This window comes from Silurus aristotelis (assembly GCF_946808225.1).
Source record: "Silurus aristotelis genome assembly, chromosome: 6".
Classification (NCBI taxonomy): Eukaryota; Metazoa; Chordata; class Actinopteri; order Siluriformes; family Siluridae; genus Silurus; species Silurus aristotelis.
The window spans coordinates 14,984,080-15,008,999 of record NC_139579.1 but is presented as its reverse complement, the minus strand read 5'-3'; the positions used below and the strand labels follow the sequence as shown (position 1 = coordinate 15,008,999).

At 37.2% G+C, this 24,920-nt stretch overlaps 2 protein-coding genes across 3 annotated transcripts in view; one reads left to right on the top strand and one right to left on the bottom strand.

The window, feature by feature from the left end:
- Positions 1-24,920, top strand: part of LOC310727724 (uncharacterized protein) — a gene marked incomplete at its 5' end in the record, with an annotated part of 109,714 nt that overhangs the window by 81,619 nt on the left and 3,175 nt on the right. The gene's annotated exons all lie outside the window — the stretch shown is intronic.
- LOC310727309 (uncharacterized protein) lies at positions 604-13,490 on the bottom strand. 2 transcript variants are annotated; one of them, XM_083543657.1, is made up of 13 exons: positions 13,408-13,490; positions 12,032-12,150; positions 10,072-10,372; positions 9,791-9,983; positions 9,393-9,693; positions 8,721-9,024; positions 7,647-7,833; positions 6,662-6,860; positions 5,579-5,873; positions 4,773-4,946; positions 2,697-2,844; positions 2,526-2,595; positions 604-1,779 (listed from the first exon to the last, which is right to left on the bottom strand). In XM_083543657.1, the coding sequence occupies exons 2-13, from the start codon at positions 12,147-12,149 to the stop codon at positions 1,730-1,732; spliced, it is 2,340 nt and encodes a 779-aa protein (XP_083399783.1). In that variant the 5' UTR covers position 12,150; positions 13,408-13,490; the 3' UTR covers positions 604-1,729. The 2 variants fall into 2 exon arrangements, with proteins under 2 accessions (XP_083399783.1, XP_083399782.1); XM_083543656.1 differs by having other exon boundaries at positions 604-1,091; positions 13,408-13,488.

Here is a 24,920-nt window from a genome sequence, read left to right as displayed (position 1 = left end):
AGCCGCCTCCAAACTTCCCATTAAGCTTCCACCTCCATGTATGACTGTGGGGATGAGGCAGTCTGGAAACATCTCTCCTGTTCTCGGTGTTGGATACGTTTTTCTGTTTGAGCACAAACAACATTCTTCCAGTCATTTACTGTCCAAGTCCAAGTTTGTTGTACATGTGCAAAAGAAACGTACAGTATGCAATAAGACGAAGAGTTTTCAAAACTTTTGACAGGGACTATATGAGAATAAACATTGACATTTGCTTAAAAATATCACCATTCTGATGGTGGCGTTATAGTGTTAGTTTAAAGAGCACTTGCCAAACCTCAATCAGTGTGCTAAAGAAGAAGGTAGCAACTATAGGGGTGCCATCAGTGTTTCCTATCTAGCTATCATAATAATGTACTTAATATCCTAAATCAATGTCAATGCTACAGCAAAATGGTGAAGCTTAAAACTAAATGTATGGAAGTAAATTTTGCTGAGCTTCATGCCATTGTCCTTTTTTTTTTTTTTTTTTTTTTAAACCAATATTGAACCTAACAAACGGTTCTCACTCCCATTTTATATGCTATTTAAGTCAGCTAAAACTTTACAATGGAAACAGAAAAGTTAAACAATAAATTTTTATTTTCAACGGTCATGTAAACATCAAAATATACTGTATCTCTTAAACATTTCAAACTACAGTAAACACTAGTAATAAAGGAAACTTTGGTACAAATTATTCCTGAAAAGAGGAAGAAAAGTTCTAGCAAGAATTTAAATCCTCAATCAAAACTCGAGTACGTGAGTGAGCGGCGTGTTGCTGTTCAGGTATAACGCTTGCATGTTTCCATAAACTCCGTGCCTGACGACCACTCCGGCCTCGGTGCATTTTGTTGATGCAGCCACTTCCTTCTCACACTGAGAAACGAACTGTCTGTAGAGGAAAGGACCTTTCCACACTTCAATGGCATCATGGTGCTGCACTCGGTTTCCTTTAACTACACCAGTCATGGTGTCTTGGGGAATGATCATCACACTTCCGGGAAGCTCCATGATGGACACATGTCTGCCCGTACTCACGGGAAAGAACGTAGTGTTGAGCAGGGTGTTCACTGCAGAGAACACGTCACAGAACACGTTTCAAAAACACTTTTTTGGATGTCAGCTTAGTGGCTTAACTTGATGGAACAATTTATTACACCAATATCAAACATCAATATAATAGAAATGCTAATTACCTTTAAAAAATATATACGTTCTTTAAAAAGACTGTAATAATGCAAATATCTTCTTGCAACCTTCATCCTATACTTAGTAAATTTGTTTATAATAAATTGTGAAAATTGTAAACTTATAAACTTTTCTAAAATGGATAGTCATCTGAACTCTAAACACATTTAGTAGAATATAACTATTACAATTTTAATAAATTAATATTCATTATATTGAAGAAATATATTTTCCCAATTTTATTATAGGAACCAGTAGTTATACGTTCTAGAATGTTGATGAGCATTAAATATATTTTTTATATATTTTATATAAAAAAAATAAAATAAAAAAAAGAACAGGTTTCCTTCGAAGCTGGATTTAAACAGATTTATTAAGAGCCATCGTTATGAGCCATTTACACGAGAAGGTTAGTATTCGTGAAAATCCTGTCTTTTCGGGAAATTGTGTGAAAATGGATTGTGTGAATGCAAATTCAAATGAACATCGTAAACATTTTTGTAAAACCCCGTCATTTATCTTATTGCCGTTCATTAACAAAAATGAGAATTAGAGAAAGCGAGACCAAACCTGTGAATGAATAAAGAAATTAAATTGTAATTATGGTCTGATCAAATAAATGAAGGATAAAGGAACAAGGATAAAAGCTGGATAAAAGCTTTTTGCCACATTTAAATTTTGAATGCTGAAATGTAATTTTAATGCTATATGACACTTTCTGCATGTCAACTTTTAAAATGCTTGGTGAACAGAATCGCGTTGGTACACTGTAGAACGTTTACCCACTTCCATTTTACTCTTGTCAACTCACTTAATTCACACCTGATCCACCTTCTCTGAAATTTGTCTCTATAATTTGACCTTTTGAGATGCTGTTACACTGATAAATAGTTTTATTGACATAGAAGTGAGCCCTGTCTTCATTTGACTAATGGTTTATGCAAAAACTCTATGCAAATGAGCTTTGTCACTTTTTAGGCGATCAACAGATGCATACTAACTAAGAAGAAAATCAGTATTTTCTGTTTTGCTTCTGTAAATATTTACATTTATACAACTGAGCAGTTAAGGGCCATGCCGAAGGACCTGGAAGCGGCAGCTTGGTGGTGCTGGGAATTGAACTCACAACCTTCAGATCAGAAGTCCCTAAGGCATCCACGCCTATATATATATATATATATATATATATATATATATATATATATATATATATATATATATATATATATATATATATATATATATATATATATAAATAATAATATACCTAGAATATTATATAAAATTATATGGTCATAAATATTCGTTAGACTTACCCATTTTGGGAAGGATTTTCTCAGTCGCACCTTTATAAAAGCACACATAGATCACCATTCCGTCATGAATCTGTGAACAGATCACATTCGCTTCATCAGCTGCCTTAATACGTAAACGGGTTTGTAGAATTTTCATATAAAAATTAGAGAAATGAAATAAAAAAAAAATACCTCGACCCATTCAGAGTCCGCATCAGTTGTTTGAGGTTTGACCTGCAGTAAGGCGTGTGCGCACTGCTGAACCACTGTCCTGGCACTCAAACTGCTAATTCTCTGCTCCTGCGCCGACTCCTCAAGCAGCTGATAAGAACCGATGGCACTGCCAAAGAAATCCATAAAAAAAAACTGTAATAAGCACATCTTTAATAGGAATGTCAGCATATTTGTGCTCAATTAAATATTTTAATCTGAAAACTAAGTTGAAACAGGAAACTATTTTGAAACTAATTTAAAAGGATTACAACAAGTCAAAATCATATATCACTCGATTTCCAAAAGTATTGGGACACCTGACCTTTCCTGCTGTGGTTCTTTTCCAAAAAGTTACCACAAAGCTGGAGGCACACAATTGTACAGGACGTCTTTAGATGCGCTATTATTAAATTTAGCGTTCACTTGAACTCGGAAACCCAAAACCTGTTCCAGCATGGCGATGCCCCTGTGCACAAAGTGAGCTCCTTGACGATCTGGTTTATTACTTTGGAGAGTAAGATCTTGAGTGGCCTGCTATAAAGCTCTGATCTCATCCCTACTGAACACCTTTGGAATGAATTAGAATGCTGACTCCACCCCAGGTCTCATCACCTACATCAGTACCTGCCTTTCATAATACCCTTGTGGCTGATGAACACAAATATCCATAAGCGCATTTCAAAATCATGTGGAACATCTTCCCAGGAAAGTGGAGGAAATGATAAAAGTAAATTAGGACTAAATGTGGAATGCAATGCTCAAAAATCACATGCTATACTTATGACCAGTTGACCCAATACTTTTAGTAATGTAGTGTATGTAGACACCTTACTATTACATCTGCATGCGCTTGTTGAACATCCCTTTCCAAAACCACAGCTATTAGTATGTAATTGATTTTCCCTTTACTGTAAAATTGTTTCATTTGCACAGGAAACCAACAGCATCTCACTTACTTATAAAGTAAACAGTGACACTCCAAAATCAACAATTTTAGGTGGTAACTTTACTATGAGTCAGTTTTGGGGGACTAACACTTTTCTATTATCACAACTGTCCCATTGTTTTTTAATTCCTTTTGGACCACAGCAACTTGCCAACAATGACAAAGAACATATTACAATCCTTATCATTTGCATTATAGAGGCATTCCAGTAATATTGGCGACCCTGATAAATATAATGAAATAAGGCTGGGAAAAAAATGTGTCTTTACTGATTAACCTTTTGATCTTCTGTTTAAAAAAATAAATAAATGGCACAAAATACATTCATAGGGATATCAAACATTTGCAAGATTTTTTTTTTTTTTTTTTTTAATATACGTATTTGTTGAATATACTGTATGTGTGCCATAATTACTTTTTATTCAGTAATTTTTGCCACTGCCCTTTGCCAACATAACAGCCCAATCTTTGCCTATAATGCCTAATTAGATTGAGGAAAGGGACCCGAAACAATTTCTTCCTACAAAATCTTTCCCAATCCTTTAAATTGATGTATGTTTTGGATCACCGTCCTAGGAAAGGTGTTTTGGATCCACCTTAACAGGGAAATGTGGCACGAATATAACTTTTTTCTTAGATAAAATTGTGTTTGCAAATGTTTGATATTCCTAAAAGCAGAGTATTTTGTAAACAAAAAGCAAAAAACCAAAGCAATAAATAGAAATTTTTACAGCCTTCTTCGCTTATATTTACCAAAGGGTGCCAATAGTATTGGAGGACACTGTATAAACAGTTCTTCCCTCACCATCCTCTCCTGTAGCAAAGTTAATAGGACAAAAATGCAGCTTGATACTACTATAAAGACTAAGACTGCTAAATAAACATGTTACAGAAAATATCATCATATAAACAATTACCTAACCCCCCCAAAAAACAAGAATAAGATTTTTTTTATATAAACCAAGACAAAAAGATTTATGCTAAACCTGCGTTAGAATCTGAGTAAGAAAATGTCTTACAAAAATAATAACTTACACAATGCATTAAATAATTTCTGCATTTCTGTGAGGTATTTTTGGTACCTGACAGGTAATAGGACCGGTGCATACCTTGACACCGAGTCAGTTAGTCTTAGGACTGTTCCTTCAGCAACAGAGCTGTGAGGTTGAGTTGGAGTGAGGATCTCCGGCGTGGTGATGATCAGACATTGTGGGATTGCCAACTCAGTGACTGACAGATGTAGGTCATTTTCAGCTGTCAGAACCCCATTTATCTGTGCTGGACTAAATCAAAGCAAAAGTATTACAATATAATATTAAATATAATTACATCCATCAAAGACAAACACTGTATGGATAAAAGTATTAGAACAACTTCATTTTTTTTTGTCCGTATGTGGTTCTTCCCCAAACTGTTAGCACAAAGGGACACAATTGCTTAGCATGTCTTTGGATGCAGTAGCATTAGATTTTCCCTTCACTTAAACTAGGAGACCCAAACCTGTTCCATGACACTGGCCCTGTGCAACCCTATTGAACACTTTTGAGATGTATAGGAACGCTGAATGCACCCCAGGTCTCCTCTCCCTACATCAGAACCTGACTTTACTAACACATTTGTGGCTGAATGAACACAAATCTCCACAAGCACACTCCAAAATCTAGTGGAACATCTACGCAGAAGAGTGGAGGTTATAATAACAGCAACTGGGGACTAAATGTGGAATGGGATTTTCACGTGAACACTTCAAATAACATAATTGATAACATGACAAACACATTATTCATGTACACTGCGTGCACTTTTCTTTCTAGTGAGCCGCTTTAGACACAATGCATATTTTTGCTCAATGCAATTTGGACACAAATTGAAAAGTAGAATTGAGATCGACAGTAAAAAACTGGATAAAGGCTACCTGGTTTGATCCAGCATGTTCTCAAAAGGCTCAGAGTGCTCAGGGCTGGCACAGGACTCCACACTATGAGCTTTGGAGCACTCGAGGCAGCGTTGAATCCACAGTGAGACATCTGCCCTCATTGAGCCCCAGAAAAAGTGTTGAGAGATGAGCTTCAAGCACTTCTCCAGCTCCAGGTGGTTCATGCCGTCATGGTAGATGGCGAGGTTTGAGTGCACTTCCTCCCTGCTCCTGACTACCCTGCGCCTCCCATGCTTCTGTGTGCCTCTGCCAGACAAGTAGAACAGGAAGCTGTCTGAAATGGACAGAACTGATCTATTAGGATTGCAGTAAATGTGCAGAATCTGGGCTTCATTCATTTAAATCGTGTGTATTTATTTTAAATTATGTGTATTTATCCCTGATAAGCAGCCTGGGGCGACTGTGGCAAGGAAAAACTCCCTTAGATGAAAAAAGGAAGAAACTTTGAGAGGAACAAGAGTCAAAATGGAAACCCATCCTCATTTGGGTGACATCAATAGTGTGATAATAAATCTTAAAACAATACAGAACACCAGAGAGCGAGAGACTACCATGAGTACAGGAGTTTGTGTGATTATGAGTAATGTCCTTTTTACAGTCTTATACAGTCAGTTGACTTTGTGGAACCAGGAGCTACTGAGCAAATCATAAAATAGCTCAACATTTGAGATCATCATAGATCCAACACCAACTGCTCCTCCATGCCAGAACCTTTAAAAATTTGAAGAGGTCCAATGCCAAATTCTGCACGAAGTGGGATTTAAATGGTGCCGGTACGTCTCGATGGTTCGGAGAATTTTCAGGGTCGGCATCTACTTCTTTGAAGGTTCATAATCTTCATGAGGTGGGCTGCCTCTTTACAGCCTGTATTTTATTATTCTATGGATTTTACATAGTCCCTGTAAATGCTAAATATCCATAATTATAAGCAAGTAATTCTAAGCTCTAATCTTATGTTTAATAAGAAATATTTAAACCTCAATATCACTTTTCGATTCCAAACACCAGTTACCTACCTAAACCCCCCCCCCCCCCGACATTTCTCCAATATTAAATCCTCACCATGAATGGCAAATCTTGAGCAGAGCCTTCTGAAGGTGTTTTTCTCCACAGAGGTAAGCCCAGGTGGATAGCCTTTCCCTTTCAAATATTTCTCAACTGCATCATATTTGGAGAAAAAAGCATGCTGGGTATTCGAGCCAACGGTTGCCTCTGAAAAACCGCTCCTGTCAGCCATAACTGCAGAAGCGTCTTCCTTACCCTGTGAGGAAACAATTTCTACTCAATCAACTCACAAATGATATGATGGAGAGTAACACTGTTTGACCACAGCTGGACACAGAAATAGAGTAACCTCTGACCATTTTTGCCAACGTGTCAAATGACGTGCGGCTAATAGTCGTATTTCAATGAGCTGCTGGATTTCATGATGGAGGACATTATCTATTAAAAGCAGCATCACAATGTTATATATACAGTGGTGTGAAAAAGTGTTTTATGTCCTGATTTCTTATTTTTTTGCATGTTTGTCACACTTTAATGTTTCAGATCATCAAACTAATTAAAATATTAGTAAAAGATAACACAAGTGAACACAACATGCAGTTTTTAAATGAAGGTTTTTATTACTAAGGGAAAACAAAATCCAAAACTAAATGGCCCTGTGTGAAAAAGTGTTTGCCCCCCTGTTGAAACTGTGGTTTATCACACCTGAGTTCAATTTCTCTCTCCACACCCAGGCCTGATTACTGCCACACCTGTTCACAATCAAGAAATCTCTTAAATAGGACCTGCCTGACAAAGTGAGGTAGACCAAAAGCTCCTCAAAAGCTAGACATCATGCCGAGATCCAAACACCTTTTCACACCACTAAAAATGGATTGTCTAATCAAGTGCAACATTAACATATGTCTATATCCTGCAACTTACTTCTTAAATTTCCTGCTGTGAGCGGTGGTCAAAATTTCTCAGTGTACAGTTTAAACTTGGCTTAAATGAGGTCAATGTTAAAACCCAGACACAACACAGACATCGTTGTGTAAACTACCTGTGAGGTGCAGAGCAGCAGGGTGGGGACTGCGTGAGGTTTGAGACAAACAGAGGCTCCTGATTGCTCAAAGCAGTCCTCTGTGAAGTGAGTTGAACACACGACAGATCTGGGCCGGGGACGCCAGTTCGTCCTGCGCAGGCTTCTGATCCACCGATTAAGACGCTCAGGATCATCAAATGGGAATCTGTAGGAATAAGGAAACAGTGTAAATGTTGCTGTTACTTGCATCATTAACATAATGTAAGAGTGTGATCAGGAGAAAGTACTTTAGGTTTAAACAGACAGCTCCTATCAGAATTTAGGTCCAGTTCATAAAACTCTTAAAACCAGAGGCTTTATAGATGTGCTTCTTATTTCCAGCTGTTATTAGACGTTTTAATAATGTTCCCAGATCGTAGTGATAGTGTTTGCTAGCTTCTTTAATTAATAGCCGCTTTCTTTAGAAATTAGCTTTTGTTGCATTTTTCTTTTATAGGCTGTTCTGCGTGTCATTTGAAATAACCAAACCTTGATTGATATTTTTTTTAACTTTGTCCCATAAATTATTTAGTATCTCCAAAGCTTTGGTGAGGTTCTTTCTCTCTGTATGAATGCATTTTTACACTTGCACACATCGACTCCATTCGACTACTCATGAGACTTCCAATAGCAACTGAATTAATGTACCGGCTTCACAGCAACGGGATGAATATTAATGCAAAATAACTCACAGACCTTTTTTTTATTATTATTTTAACAACTTTGTCATTTTTTTTTTTTTTTACATAGATTCATGATATATTATCCCAATATATAATATATGTTCACTTCACTTAATAACCTTTAAGGCTCCCAGGAATCCATGTCAGGTCCAAACTCACATTCCTGACTCCAGCAGCTGTGTCTATTATTCCTATTAGATTTACTGCAGCGTTTCATTCAGTAACTACAGTAAATCTAATTTCGAAGGTTATTAAGTCATTGAAAAATCGATAGCAAACAAAGTGTTTTACATGCCATCATCTAATTGACTGGAATTTTCCAAGCCGAAATATAAAAGAATCTTCTCTGTAAAGTGCAACTGTTGCTCACCGATGAAACGTCAGCCCCAGTGTCCTCTCCAAAGGCCCGTTGTAGTTATTGCAGCTGTAAACAGAACACCTGTACTTTTGTGTCGAATCATCCATTTTCATGCAAAACTGACAGTTTCCAATCCACTCCTCGATGTCTCTGGTCATAGTGCCCCAGTAATAAAGCTCGGATATGGAGTTCAAACATCTACTCATGCCGAAGTGTCCTCGTTTGTCGTGGTGCTCCTTTAACACCTCAACAACCTCCTCTCTGTTTCTGAGAACTTTCCTGCGCTTGGATCCGTGGCGATAATAAAGGATTCCATCTTAAAAGAAACATCAAAAAAAGAAACAACTGCCTGTTGAGTTTCTATGGAGGAAAATAACCACTTATAATGAGACTTACTAATAATTAATAGAGCTGTATACGTATAAATATTGGTTGAATCATACAGAAACCTTCCTGTTAAATTTTAAATGTTTATTAATAATAATTGTATTGGTCTTCATGGTCATGTGTGTGGTAATAAATGGCAGTTAGCATTACAGCACAGTAGAATTTGCTTTTAATTACGCCCACAAAACTCCACAGAGCTGGAAAAAAAAACCCTCCTCAGCATGATGTGAATGAAATTACCCCTAAAAGCAGCTTAGTCATCACTTTTATTTCAGTGGTTCAATCCACAGAGCTTACCTTGAAGACAAAAGCGCTTAGCACATCTCCTCACCATGTACCTGGTGCAGTAGGGGGTACTGCTATATGCTCCTGTTCGCAAGTACTTCTCCAGTGCATCATATCTTCTGAAATACAGCTCGGACTTGGAGCTCAAAAGGCTCACTTCACTCTTCACTTCACTTCCTTTTGCACTGCTTTGGGTGGAGGAGTCTTTGGAATAAGGATGCTCCACATGGACCACGTCCTCATCTGCAGAGGGATTGTTACCATCCCCGGAATCCATGCAGTGGCCATCCAAGTATTCAGTGGTGATCTGTTTCTCTCATACAACAAGGAGAATTCATTTCAATAGACAAAATAAATAAATAAATAAATAAAATACTCGTGAATAGAACTAAATGTGACGCGTCAGTTACCTCTTGCAGAATTTCAAATATTGCAATCGTGGGCACGGCATCGGGTTTAAGGTGAACGACATCTCTGCTTTGGTGAAAACAGTCCTCTGTGAAGTGTCTGGAGCAGATCGCTGACCTGCTATGGAGAGACCAGCGGTCCCTCTGACAGAACTTAATCCAACGACTGAGCCTGTCTGCATCACTGAATGGGAACCTGTCGATAAATTAAAGTTTTTTTTTTTTAAATCACAGACAAGATTATAAGCTCTGAAGAAGATACTTCAAATTGTTGCAATGCATACCGGTGAAATGTGACACTTTCTTCATTATCTGCCAGTCCTGAGCTCTCACAGCCTGGGACAATACACTGTGAGCATGTGACCGGATTGGACGGATGGGAGCAGTCTTTACAATTGTCTATCCAGTCACCGATATCTTTGGTAATCGAGCGCCAATAATAAACATCCGACACGGCTTTCAGGCATCGAGACCGGCCCGCGTGCTTGCGGTTGTTGTGATGCTCCAGCAGCACTGCTCTGACTTCCTCTTCACTGCGCAGCACCTTACGCTGACGCTTGCCATCTATGTACCAGAGCGCACCATCTAAAAACAAACAAACCAGCAGCTATGAATGAAGTACCCTGCTCTTGTATAAGAATAAAAGTACAAACACCCTCCTCATGTAAAAATACTCCTTTCACATTTCCCTCGAGTAAAACAAAATTTACGAAAGTCAATGTTCCATTCTCTTGCACATCATACCATTTTTAAGGAGTGTGTTCAGTAGTTCCAGTTTATTTCTTTAGTGCTTTTCGCAATGAACATTGTCTCAAAGCAGCTTCACAGATTTATATAAGTGAATTATGTGTATTCATCCCTGTGGCAAATAAACTGCCTGAGATGGTACGAGGAAGAAACCTTAAGAGAAACCAGACTCAAAAACCTCATCTGGGTAAAATCAAGAGAGCGATTATAAATAATAAAAACAATACAAAACACCGGAACTACCATGAGCACCGTTGTGGAGTGTGTGATTATGAGTAATATCTTTTCTACAGTCTTATACACTCAGGTGACGTTCTGGAAGCAGGAGCTACTGAACAACATCTAAGATCATCATAAATCTATCACCAACTCCTCCATGCCAGAGCCTTTAAATGTTCAAAGAAGTCCAATGTCAAAGCTGTGCATTAAGTGGGCGCTGGAACGTCTCTAGATGGTTTGGGATATTGTTATAGACACACAGTGAAAGCCCCTGTAGTGACTTTCTTGGTCTTATTTAACATTCGGTGCCACACAGATGAAGATGGGTTTCTTTTGGGGTCTGGTTCCTCTCAGGGTTTCTTCCTCAAACCATCTCAGTGTTTTTTTCTTGCGACAGTCGCCACTGCGTCGCTCATTAGGGATAAACTTATAAGGAAAAAAACATATAGGCAATAAACCTTACTGTATGTAATAAATACATTCCAATGTCATAACCTCCATCTCTGTAAAGCTGCTTTGGGACAATGTTATTAAACGCTCTGTAGAAATAACGCTCAATTGAATTGAATGTGTAAATGACCATTAAATCCTCCAATCACGGACACTTTACCTCCGTCCAATAGAGGGCAGTGTGGTCATGTATGGCGCTGTGGGACATTAGTGAATTTGGTTACGTGAAATGGCAGTCTGATATGTTAACGAAAGGAAAGGTGGACTTTTGGCTGTGCTGGTGTCAAACACGCGTTCTTTAAAGGGTTTCTTCCTGCCTCTTAGCTCCAAGCTGATAAAGGGCACAAGGTATCATTTTAATTTCATTTGTGTGGGAAATTTGGTGGGTTTGAAATGTTTATTTTAGCCATCTCCATTGAAGCTAATGGTTAATGCTTAGCAGGTCGCTAATGTATGTATGCAGGTTAGCATTTCACGTGCTGATTTTGCTATATAGAGATTGGAGCATTAATTGTAATTGTTGTTTTAAGCATAATAAGGTGTATTATTAGTTTGTTAACATTATGATTTATTTAGTCACTATGTTTTTATTCAGCTCTTACGGTGCTTTATTCTGGACATTAAAATCCTTAATAAACATCAGTTTCAAGAGAGTAAAGTGTATCTGTTCAGCTGGGTATGCTACAGAATGTATTCGTGTTAAAGTACTGAGGAAGGGCATGTGGTAAAAAGTAAGAGTGAGATGAATCTTTCCCAAAATGAAAATACTCTGATAAATGTACAGCTACTTTGTTAGTTTGTCTGTGATTATATAAAGCGATTACTCACCTCTCCAACAAAACCTCTTACTGCATCTTCTTATTACACCTTTTGAAGCTTTATCGTGTTTGCAATACGTCCCGAATCGAAGATACTTCTCCACCTCATCAAACCTTTGGAAGCTCATCCTTTTCGAAAGGGAAAAAGATATTTAAGCTATTTTCACTGAATAAACAGGGAATATTTAATCCAGGTGCCTTTTTACATTTGCGTTACGATGTAATGAATAGAAAGATTCATAGCTTCATGTATGTGCTTTTCTGAAGGCTACGCAGATGTTTAGTCCCTCGAGGTTCTGTTTGCAGTGTGAATATATAAATCATATATAAATGTGCATGTATAAACAATCTTCGCTATTAACCGTAGTCGTGAATTCTACAGTTGTCTTATTACGATTTTATTTAATTTGATCTTCACTTTTTCCTGGAAGATGATGATCACCACTGTCATGTTTTAATAATGCAGTTCTTAACCTAATATTTTGTAGGTTCAGGAATTTCCTTAGTTGTTTTCCATGCTTGATGCAGGCTATTCATTTGAGACTTCTAAAACAATTCGAGACATTTCCCCGACTACAGGATCTTTCCGACATGCTCGTTTAAGAAACGACGAGCTCCTCACTGCATCAGTGTTAGTTAGTGTTAAATAAGTTGATGTCAGCAGATTAATATTCAACACTGCACTCAATATCCAATGGAAATCTCTGAAAATAAGACTGTGAGGATGCAAATTTTATTGTCATATAATGTTTAGTATAATGCAACATAAATTTTGAACCCCGGCCCTCAATCAAGTTGGATTTTTAGCTCTTTATGGCAGGGTTTCCCAACCTCTGGGTCATTAACCAGTACTGTCCAGTGGATTGTGTGTTATCGTGTCACACAGCAAGAATAAAGACTTTTTAAAATTTATTATTTATTTATAATTTTATTTCCACTTCACTGACTTTCGTGGTCTGCAGGATGTTTTCTTATTTTTTATGACCATTTCTGCCTGTGCCAATTCCCCGCACTTGTTTCTGGCTCATCTATTTATTTATTTTTTTAATGCATTACTAGATTCAACTTGGAGAAAAAGTTTTGGCACCCCGGGCATAGGGTAAATACATTTGCTTAGTTAAAGTCCCCCCTTGTAGCGATCATCAGTTTATGCGCTCATGTTTCTCATTTATTTCTCACGCACTCTGCGATCACACACCGACAGGCGCTGATTCTGAAGGGAACGCAATTTTACACTGCATCTGCAGGGCCGGAAGAAAAGCTTCACAAATTCCTCGCATTTCAACATTGTTTGTAGTTTCGAACATATTCCAGCCCTGCTGCAGTTCCGCGATCATTATATTCTACCTTCATCGAGCTTGAATGTATTGTAAAACAGAAAAGTACCTATGCAGTGTCCTGAAGTGTGCAGCAAGAAAAATCGACGGTTGTATTTTCCGGCGCGTGAGGCCTCGTGCGTCATTTCCGGTTCCTGTACGTCTGAATAAGAGGCACTCCTTTTAAATACTCTTCTGTGCATAACTTAGAGATTTGATCAGAAGTTACTGTTTACTGTTTGTATTTCCTTTGTTGTAATTATTACTGTTATATGTATGTATGTATGTGTATATATATATATATATATATATAATTTATTTATTTTATTTTTTTTAATTACATTTTTATTTGATTTTTTTTAACAATTTACAGAAGCTGGTATTTATCCATCAAATTTGCACTCTAAGTATTTTTATTTTGATCAAACTGTTACTCTGTCTTCTGGGTACATTTCATATTTAAAAAAAAAAACAGAGGTACTCTTTACCTCCTTTTAGTACATGTCAGAACCTTTAAAATCAAAGAGCTCCAAAACCTTGATGTTTACTTTGATGTTTAATGGTGACATAGGAATGCTTTTGTAATGTTTGTATGCCCCCTCTCTTGTCCTCTTTCTTTTAACATCTGTTTTGTGATTGTTTATTGTCTTGTTTGCAATAAATAAAAAATATAATAAAAATTGAGTGGAGTGGATTGATGCAGGAGTTTTAAACTGAGCAGTAGGGTCGTTGATACGGAAGCCCTGAGAAGCCATGAATTATAACATTTTTTTTCCTTCATTCACATTTCTTCCTGGAAGATGATGATCACCACTGCCAGGTTTTAGTGCAGTTCTTAACCTAATCTTTTGTAGATTCAGGAATCCCCTTAGTTGTTTTTTGTACTTGATTCAGGCCATTAATTTGTCTCTTCTAAAACAAATTAACATCTTTTCCATGACTAAAGGATCTTTCCGTCATGCTTGTTTAAGAAACGATGAGCTCCTCAATGCATCAGTGTTAGTGTTAAATAAGTTGATGTCAGCTTATAAATATTCAACACTGCACTCAATATCAAATGGAAATCTCTTTTAACTGTGGGAATGCAAATGCCCCTCTCTCGTCCAATTCTTTTTTATATATCCGTTTTAAGATTGTTTATTGTTTATTTCTTGTTGGCAATAAATACAAAATAAATTTAAAAAACGTTAGAGTTGAGTTGATTGACACAGGTGCAACACCGTGAGCAGGAGGGTCATGGATACGGAAGGCCTAAAAGGACATGAATTATAATATTTTTAATATTATATATATAATATAATATTATACTATTATAATATAATAGTATAATATTATATTTGTATATAATAATATTCCGTTTTCTCATTACCACAACTTGATTTTCTTGTGATCTCGACATAAACATTGTTTCCTCATGGTCACGTCAAAACAACACCTTATGTCAAGAGCACGAGAAAATAAGAAAGAAAACAATATAACACTGAAGGTTAATAAAACAAGACTGTAACAGAATGAACAGCACACACATTCACACCTGGCCGCACTACAGAGCTGCATTGTGGAGTGCAAGGAAATTGGTGAACTTGGAGGAAACCCACGTAGGCACGGGAGAATGTGCACTGAACGTCCACACAGACGATGAGCTCAGGAGCTGTGAGACGCAATGCTGCCTGCTATGCCACCGTGCTGTATTCCTTTTCCATACAACAAAATACAATCAATCCGTTTTGTATAGTTTCTTTAAACAGAATGATTTTCAGTTTCAGTGGAAATGGCGGAGAGAATGAACTACTCCAACACTGGACGATCTTATGCCGATTGGATAATTTACTAATAAAACACACATGCATAGAAGTATTATTTTTTTTTTTATCCATTCTGCTCTTTTAATTACATACATTTAAAAGCAATGCAAATGCAGGGCTTGTCGTGTTCCTCAAATCATTCCTGGACAATTTTTTGCAATGTGTCATAAAACATTATTGTGCTGACATGAGTGCCAGGACCGATGGTTTCACATCAGAATGTTGCCCACAGCATCACACTGGCTTGTCTTAGTTCCCATAGTACCAAATTGGTGCACACGCTTCCTGGCTATCCACATGATGCTGTCTACATAATTTAAAAATGAAAATGCATTTTCATCAGACCACCTTCTTCCACTACTTTACACCAGCCCCATTATCTGGCAGAAATAATGCTTGTGTCTACGAGTGGTTCCAGTTAACTTTTCCAGTTAAGTGTCCAAAATCAAGGTAGATTGAACTTTATAGAATTTCTTTGTTGATTTAAACATCCTTTAATTCAGTTTATTTGATTGGTTTGATAGATATATTCTCCCTGAGAAGTCATCAGATACTCGATCAGCAGGGGATTTACTACACAACCGCAGCCTCTGCAGTCTTCATTCACACTCACCTGAGAAGGGTCCATTATTAAGAAAAGGCATGTTAAAATTCCAACTGTTGTGTATCAAACATAAAAAGAGTTGAACGTGCATAGAGGCTATTGCTGTGAAGTGCATTTCCTATTGTTTTTCCTGTGACTATTGTACCTGTTCTGGACCTCTTTCCTAATGGTCTTGAGATACTCGTTTGACTAATCTTCTGTTTCCCTGAACAGAAGTCTTGCAAGGAGGTTCTGTGAGTGGATAGATTGTTAGTGGAGTGATGTTCCTTCCCCTTGAGACAATGGCCCTAATGGTACATTTGTACCAGAGCCATCATTTTGTAGCACAAACAACATTTTTGCAAAGGTCTTGGTAGAGCTCTTTGCATCAGGAAAAGTGTTTGTGTACTTGCATTGAGAGGCTGGTATGCATTTTTCTAATCTCAGTGAAATCAGCTGCTGCCTCAGCTTTTTTAATATATATATATATATATATATATATATATATATATATATATATATATATATATATATATATATACAGTGGGTACGGAAAGTATTCAGACCCCCTTAAATTTTTCACTCTTTGTTATATTGCAGCCATTTGCTAAAATCATTTAAGTTAATTCTTCTTCCTCATGAATGTACACATAGCACCCCATACTGACAGAAAAACACAGAATTGTTGACATTGTTGCAGATTTATTAAAAAAGAAAAACTGAAATATCACATGGTCCTAAGTATTCAGACCCTTTGCTCAGTATTTAGTAGAAGCCCCCTTTTGATCTAATACAGCCAGGAGTCTTTTTGGGAAAGATGCAACAAGTCTTTCACACCTGGATTTGGGGATCCTCTGCCATTCCTCCTTGCAGATCCTCTCCAGTTCTGTCAGGTTGGATGGTAAATGTTGGTGGACAGCCATTTTTAGGTCTCTCCAGAGATGCTCAATTGGGTTTAAGTCAGGGCTCTGGCTGGGCCATTCTAGAACAGTCACGGAGTTGTTGTGAAGCCACTCCTTCGTTATTTTAGCTGTGTGCTTAGGGTCATTGTCTTGTTGGAAGGTAAACCTTCGGCCCAGTCTGAGGTCCAGAGCACTCTGGAGAAGGTTTTTGTCCAGGATATCCCTGTACTTGGCCGCATTCATCTTTCCCTTGATTGCAACCAGTCGTCCTGTCCCTGCAGCTGAAAAACACCCCCACAGCATGATGCTGCCACCACCATGCTTCACTGTTGGGACTGTATTGGACAGGTGATGAGCAGTGCCTGGTTTTCTCCACACATACCGCTTAGAATTAAGGCCAAAAAGTTCTATTTTGGTCTCATCAGACCAGAGAATCTTATTTCTCACCATCTTGGAGTCCTTCAGGTGTTTTTTAGCAAACTCCATGCGGGCTTTCATGTGTCTTACACTGAGGAGAGGCTTCCGTCGGGCCACTCTGCCATAAAGCCCCGACTGGTGGAGGGCTGCAGTGATGGTTGACTTTCTACAACATTCTTCCATCTCCTGACTGCATCTCTGGAGCTCAGCCACAGTGATCTTTGGGTTCTTCTTTACCTCTCTCACCAAGGCTCTTCTCCCCCGATAGCTCAGTTTGGCCGGACGGCCAGCTCTAGGAAGGGTTCTGGTCATCCCAAACGTCTTCCATTTGAGGATTATGGAGGCCACTGTGCTCTTAGGAACCTTAAGTGCAGCAGAAATCTTTTTGTAACCTTGGCCAGATCTGTGCCTTGCCACAATTCTGTCTCAGAGCTCTTCAGGCAGTTCCTTTGACCTCATGATTCTCATTTGCTCTGACATGCATTGTGATCTGGAAGGTCTTATATAGACAGGTGTGTGGCTTTCCTAATCAAGTCCAATCAGTATAATCAAACACAGCTGGACTCAAATGAAGGTGTAGAACCATCTCAAGGATGATCAGAAGAAATGGAAAGCAGTTAAATATATGAGTGTCACAGCAAAGGGTCTGAATACTTAGGACCATGTGATATTTCAGTTTTTCTTTTTAATAAATATGCAACAATGTCAACAATTCTGTGTTTTTCTGTCAGTATGGGGAGCTATGTGTACATTCATGAGGAAGAAGAATAAACTTAAATGATTTTAGCAAATGGCTGCAATATAACAAAGAGTGAAAGATTTAAGGGGGTCTGAATACTTTCCGTACCCACTGTATATATATATTTATATATAATTATAATTATAATTAAATAAAACCTTTTAATAAAGTTAGTGCTTTATCTTTGTTCATTTCTTAAGTTAATACCAATGTCTGGTCAAAGTGTCAAATAAATTGCTGCATTGAAACTGTGTTCCATTAAATTATTATTATTTGTTTTTAATTATTGAATACTGTTTTTTTTCCACAATATAAGACAAAAGTGGAAAGCAAAACTGATGAAAGAGAGAGACTGTTGAAGCAGGTGGAAGAACTAAAGGGTACTGAAAAAATGTAACTGAAGAATACCAATCAGCCCCAGAACACCACCAAGCCCCAATAGGAGGACTGGAAATCACAAGAAAGCAAGTTGTAACACAGGAAGTGATTGTGACTAATCTGGACTTTTGTCTGGACCAAAAAAAATTGCATTACATTTGGCTGGAATCAGCACATAAACACAGTATCGATTGACAGCTGAGCGAAAGCTCACAAATAAATGATTTCTCTCTCTTTTTTTGTTCTTCAAAAAATAATAAACATATTAAACATGAATGTTTAATGTTTTTTTTTTTTTATTATTAAAGTAATGGACATTATTTAAACCCTAACTCCAAATTAGTGTTTCTAAACTAGTGGCAGCTGTAAAGAAAAAAAAAAGACAATAATCATATAAAACAATTATAGTGAAAAAGGAAACCCTGTAGTAACAGTTTTATTAATAATAATACCTACAAATATTTATAAATAAAATCTATATTTATAATGTAACTGTTGTAGCTACATTTGTATTGTAGCTCAGATTGAGTAAGATCACGTCTCACAACAATCTTTTTGTTTAATAAATGGATGAATATTTTTTTTTAAATAACAGTTTTGATTTTTACATTATTATTATTGATAATAATAATAATAATAACAATAATATTGGAATATTGCTTTGACATGCTAAGTTAAACATGGTTTACAAGAGCCTGCAGAGCTGTCCTAGTGAAACAATAAAAAAAATAGAGAATAAAACAACCTTTCCTGGCAAGAACATCACAAATGATCAAAAGCTAAATCATTGTGATGTGATTTTTTTGTGGAAGGTTCTGGGGAAGTGTGCTGTTACTGATGATCACATTCAATGACCATCATCTCTTTGAAAAATCCTTGGTTTGGACAACCATGATGGAGGGTGGGCATGAATTTGGTGCAACATAGGTATGACACAATGGTACATGTTTTAAATAATGTGAGCTTTTTAGGCACCAACTATAAACCTGCAATGTTGCTATGTCATGGTTTCACTGAAGACTCACCAGACTTTTGTGAGGTGTTACAGTCTATCTTGGTTTATAATAAACTGGTGTTTGTTGTGAGACTACTAAGCACATGGTACAATAAGCACCCCTAGCAGCTATGAGTTGGAATACACAGCCAACATTCAGTTACTTGAGCAAAGAGAAATGGTTGACTACTATCCCCTGGCTGCTTACAATGTTGCAGGAAGATGACTTCAAGCACTATATTTGCCCCTCTCTTTAGGTGCAAAGTCAAAGCTATATTGTACAAATTTTCATTTAGGATAAATTGTTTTAATTGCTGTTTTTTTTTTACAAATGTGTACCTCAGAAAATCTGCAAATTGTTTTGGAAGAGAATGACATTCGCAAATTGCTTCTTCCCCCAGGCATCCCCAGTACTTTTCAGGACCTTAAAGCTCAACAGATGATGTACAGGATAAATGTACTTTAAAAGTGTTACAAACTGAACCCATCACCCTCAATCTGAGTGCTGTGGAAGAACCGATCCTACAAAATAAGTCTGACGCCATGTCATCCAGCTCTCAAGACACCATTGTGCTATGTCCTTCTGAAAGTGAGACATCATTCTTTTTTTAGACTCCAGATCCAGCAGTCTTCAAGACACTGTTCTGCTATCTTCATCTAAGAGTTTCACATCATGCTGTTGTGCCAGCCAAGTTTAAAATACCAACTTTCTCATTTGATACAGAGCTCTTGCTTTTAGAAGGAAACAAAGCCTACCAAAAAGATAGCACCCTCTTGAACAATCCAAGAGTAACGATTAGTGTGCTTAAGACACTAGCTAAGACAGTATTTCGTTACACTGCATGAATGTAGTAGAGATGTTGATTGAAAAGTACCCATGCTTTAAAGAGCGAGAATCCTTGAATGGACAGTATGGGCCACAACAGATTAGATTAAATGTAAGATGGGCAATTATCGAGCCAAATGAAAAGACAGTCAGCTTTCTTGTCCAAAGCTGGAGGTCAACTCTTTGAAAAGAAAGAAGACAAATGAAAAGTCTTGCCCCAAAGGCATGAAAAGACCCAGGAAGGCTGAAGTAAACTACTTGCCCCCTTTTCCATTTCGGGAAAACCGAGGAAACTTTAGAGAAGGAGATATTTGATCTTCCTAAAGAAATTCACAAGAAAAACAACAAAAAGGTCATTAGTGAGATAATGGAGAAGACTTTCTCATATCAAAGATTAGAAATCATTAATCAATGCCCTGCTGTCAAAGATTTCATGAAGAGATGGCCAGCTCTTTTTTAGAGATTCAGAGAAAAACCTTTTTCTTTTGCTTGCTTGATGGCAATATGGATAAACAGGTTTAGAAATGAGTTTATTAGAGGGACAGCACATGTAAGACGTTTTGGAGACAAGGTGAGGAAGGCAGAATTGAGATGGTTTGGACATGTGCAGAGGAGGGACATAGAGTATATCGGTATGAGAATGCTGAGGATGGAGCCACCAGGAAGGATGAAACGAGGAAGGTCAAGGAGAAGGTTTATGGATGTGGTGAGGGAAGACATGCAAGGAGGTTGGGTTGAAAGAGGTAGATGAAGGATACAGTGGGGTATGGAGACGGATGATCCGCTGTGGCGACCCCTAATGGGTGAAGCCGAAAAAAGAAGACGACGCTGGTAATATCGAGGTACTTATAACGTTTGGAACTCATATTTCATTCATTAAAAAAACAATGAAATGTTTTAATTTCATTAGTATAGCGAGATGTGTGGATGCACACGTGTGGTTGGCAAAAAAAAAAGTTTGTAGTAGTTTATTTGACTACTAAATCTTAAATGTGTTACATTTATTTTTCTTTGTCTTAGATCAAGAATAAGTTCAGAAGGATAATTACAATTCCCCTGAAACCAACCTTTCTGCATAAACTGGACCTCTATACCCCAAAGCTCCTGGATTTGTCTAAAATAAAGGGTGGGGATGCATGCATAACCATTTGAAGTGTACTAAATTCACTCAGCAAGGTAAATGTAGATATTATGCATCTGACATCTTGTTTCTTCCTGACTTTACAGATATGCAGTTGTAAGATGGAAGTGTACCCTGTTAATGTTCGCTGCAATTTACTTGTTTTAACAGCAAATTGAAGATAAGCAAGATGCTGTGATTCTCTGCCTGCTTCCCTACCTGGGAGAATCATCTGAGGAGCTCACTGAAGCCTACCAGGTACATTATTAGATCAATTAAAATTTTGTTTTGACTACAAATATGAACAGTACTGCAAAAGTCTAAGGCACATTAGTGTTTTAGTGTATTAGTGTATAAATGGTTTTAACTATTTATATCTTTGTGCTGTAGATTGTCATTATATGAAATTAGTTTGCATACCTGAACATTAATTTTGCCATTATCTGTAATAATCCAGTAAGATTTTTTTGTATGCACAGGGAGTCTGGCAACAGTTGGTGCTCCACAGAAGATTTGGTCTCATTATAACGTGAAAAAAGAGATAAAACTAAGACAGCCTTAATCAAGAAAAACTGTGGCAATGTTTGTAAAATGCTTTATTAAAAAAATAATTTTAAAGGCATACCCACTTTACAGAATTTTGACACAAATGCCTAAAACGTTTTACAGTACTGTAACTTTGCAAGTAGTTTAAGTGTCTTGCAGACACATTTCTCCTGGAAATTTACTCTTCATGTAAAAACTGATTTAATGATAGTGAGACTAAATCTCTGTGTGGGGCACTTATCACATAAAATTAAAGAGAACATGCAACATACTGTACAGTATTGTAACCACTTTGCACTTATTTGTGTATTTGACATGATGTCAGCAGAGACCTGATTAAAGATACAGTAGCTTCACCAATCTTGGAATGAAGATTGTTGTACTGGGCAGCACTGCTAAAGAGGAAGATACCAACATAGCTGATGTCATCATCATCATCATTGAGTACTCAAGGAGAATGTCTGTCAGAATGTCTGTCACTTTTTTTTACTGAAAACATCAGTAGTAATACATTACAAATTATATGAAGTAGTCTTAACTCGCGCTGCTGTAAAAGATTATTAAAATGTGCTACGATTTGTTTCATGAATCCAATTTTGACTCTAATCTGACTCGAATTCATAATAAAACTTATCTGTTTAAAGCTAATCACCTTATCGGGTTGTATTTTGTCCTTAATTTTTATAGGTTATTCTAAGAATTACATCTTTTTAATTAATCGTTCATTATGGACTGAGAGTCACTTAGAGTCTTGTGCAGTCCAACTACAAATACTCATAGACACAAACTCCCCATCCTGAATCTAAGTCAGAGAATATAAATGTAAACTAATATTCTTTAAGTAAGCTGCTCAATACTGCTCATGCATAAAGAATAGTTGGTTTAGCCACTTTGTTATAACTTGTTATAAGTCAGTAAATCTTTCTTTCGGCTTCTCCCATTAGGGGTCGCCACAGCGGACCATCCACATGTTTTTTTACGCTGGATGCCCTTCCTAATGCAACTCTCCCCATTTATCCGGGCTTGGGACCGGCACTAAGGCTTGTGCAACCCTAATGGCTGGAGTTGGTTCCCTGACCGGGGATCGAACCTGGGCCGCAGCGGTGAACCTTACTTGTTATAAGTCAGTGATAGCCAGAAATCAGAAGTTCCCAGATGTTGCGCTCTATGTTGTGCTCTATGCGCCATCCATTCTTGAGCCTTCTGTATGTACTATCCATTTGCAGTAACACCAGACTACATAGTCAACTAGATATAAATAATTTCAGATTTCAAATGTGTCAAATGAGTTAATCTAGGATTTGACATTAATTTGACAGACAATAATCAATAAACAAATGTCAAATTTAGAACTAAAAACAGAATACATAAAAAAAATTAAAATAAAAAAAAAAACGGTTATACATCATGATCAGCATAAAAACAAATAGTTTAGCAATGCAGTTAGCAAAAGAATTGTTAGTCATCATGCCTGGCAATAGAGACACACAGAGACTGTGTGGGAAGTTCTGACTACAGAATGCTTCCCTGAATGTTTCACCAAATCTCCTAAAATACATACCAAACCATCATAAACACTTCAAAGTAATAAAAGCTTTGCGAACCACTTTGTTGGGACATGAGGTGACCTAAAAACCAATTAGCACCTAGGGTAAAAACCTACACCTGAGAAAGATCTTATCTGGGACAACCCTCACATCAGTAGGACAGAGTTTTCCTGAGATCTTTATTTTTGGTCTGTTCTACTGATATGGTACTGAGATCATATTTCCAGTCGCACTGAGACCTTTAAAATGATACCATTATTCATCATTAAAAAAAATCATACATTCCTAAGATATAATAACAACAGTATGCAAGTATAGTAGCATGAATTCCAGGAACTTCTAAATCACCTTTCCATGACCCGGCCATATCCCCAGGAGGGAAAGAGGGGGGCTAAAGGATGGGTGAGAGGGCAGCTGAACAAATGGATTTCTCTCCTCAGATTAAAATGTTTTTGTTTCGTTGCATGGCAGTTCTCTGTGTCTGACCTCATGGAGAGATCTAACCATCTCTACAAATATATAAAATGAATGGTTTAGTTGGAAAAAGTGTAGTTAGTACATAAATAATTGTAATGTTAGTACATTTAGAAACACAATCAAGTAAAATATTAATTCGATCTTATTTATTAGAGTCAATTGGGGATGGAGAACCATGCAGGATTATTCCCACCAAGACAATGCTTGATCCATTTAAAGAATCTTGTTTATTGTGTTCAAATCTGAAACATTTAACCTTCAGAGAAACCTTTAATGATCATCTTTTTTAAACAAACTCTTTCTTACTATTCCATGTGCATTTAAATAAAGTAAAATTAAATAAATAAACCTACCTTTCAAAATTTTATTTTGGTAGATAAAACTGTAAAAGGTGAGTTTTATGATTGGACTTATTAAAGCCTCACACATTGGATTCAAAACATTTTTAAAACAATGATTAACCCTTTGGCCTCATTCAAAACGTGATTCACAGTATTTCTATGGCAAAAACTATAACCCCTGCAGAAAGAACTACTGATTCGATTTGAAAGTTTCAGCTAGAAAGCGTGCTTTTGCATTTATCTCTTAAATTCCCCTAACAGTGAGTGAAAAGCATGTCAGCTTTACTGCCATAGAAAAAACAGCAATAGACTGTCCCAAGAATGTATTCACAAAGCCTTACTGTTTACTGGCAAATAGGTTTGAGGTGATTGCCCCAGTATATTCAACCTGGTGTAGAATGAGAACACCCGATCAGTGCTAGTAATGTGTCCATGTTTTATCACCTTAACTATTCATCACACAGGGCATTCGTTTTCACACCACAGAGGGAACAGATTTTCCTGGAGGTCTGAGGGAACTTCTTTCCTCTCTGTCTCTTTGGATGCATTTTGTGTCATCCTTATGTGTAATAATAAAAATAGGGCTCTGTTATCTACTGATTGTCCTCTCGCAAACTCCAAATAGGCCCCGATGATAAATAAGACTCGATTGCAGTTGTAGGAACAGGGAGTAAAGAATAGCCGATTACACCTCTGTTGACACCTGTAGTATGTCTTATACGGAGAGCAACCTGTTCCATTTTTTTAGAGGACAAATGGATCTACAGTATGTCCTTGTTAAACCTAGCTGCTATCTGATCTAATTATAGATATAGCCACTTTGAAAAGTGTAAAATCATCCAACAATTTATTGCTATTTTTAACCGTGGTGTTGAGCCATTGCAGGTCTTTTGCAAATGCTAATTTGA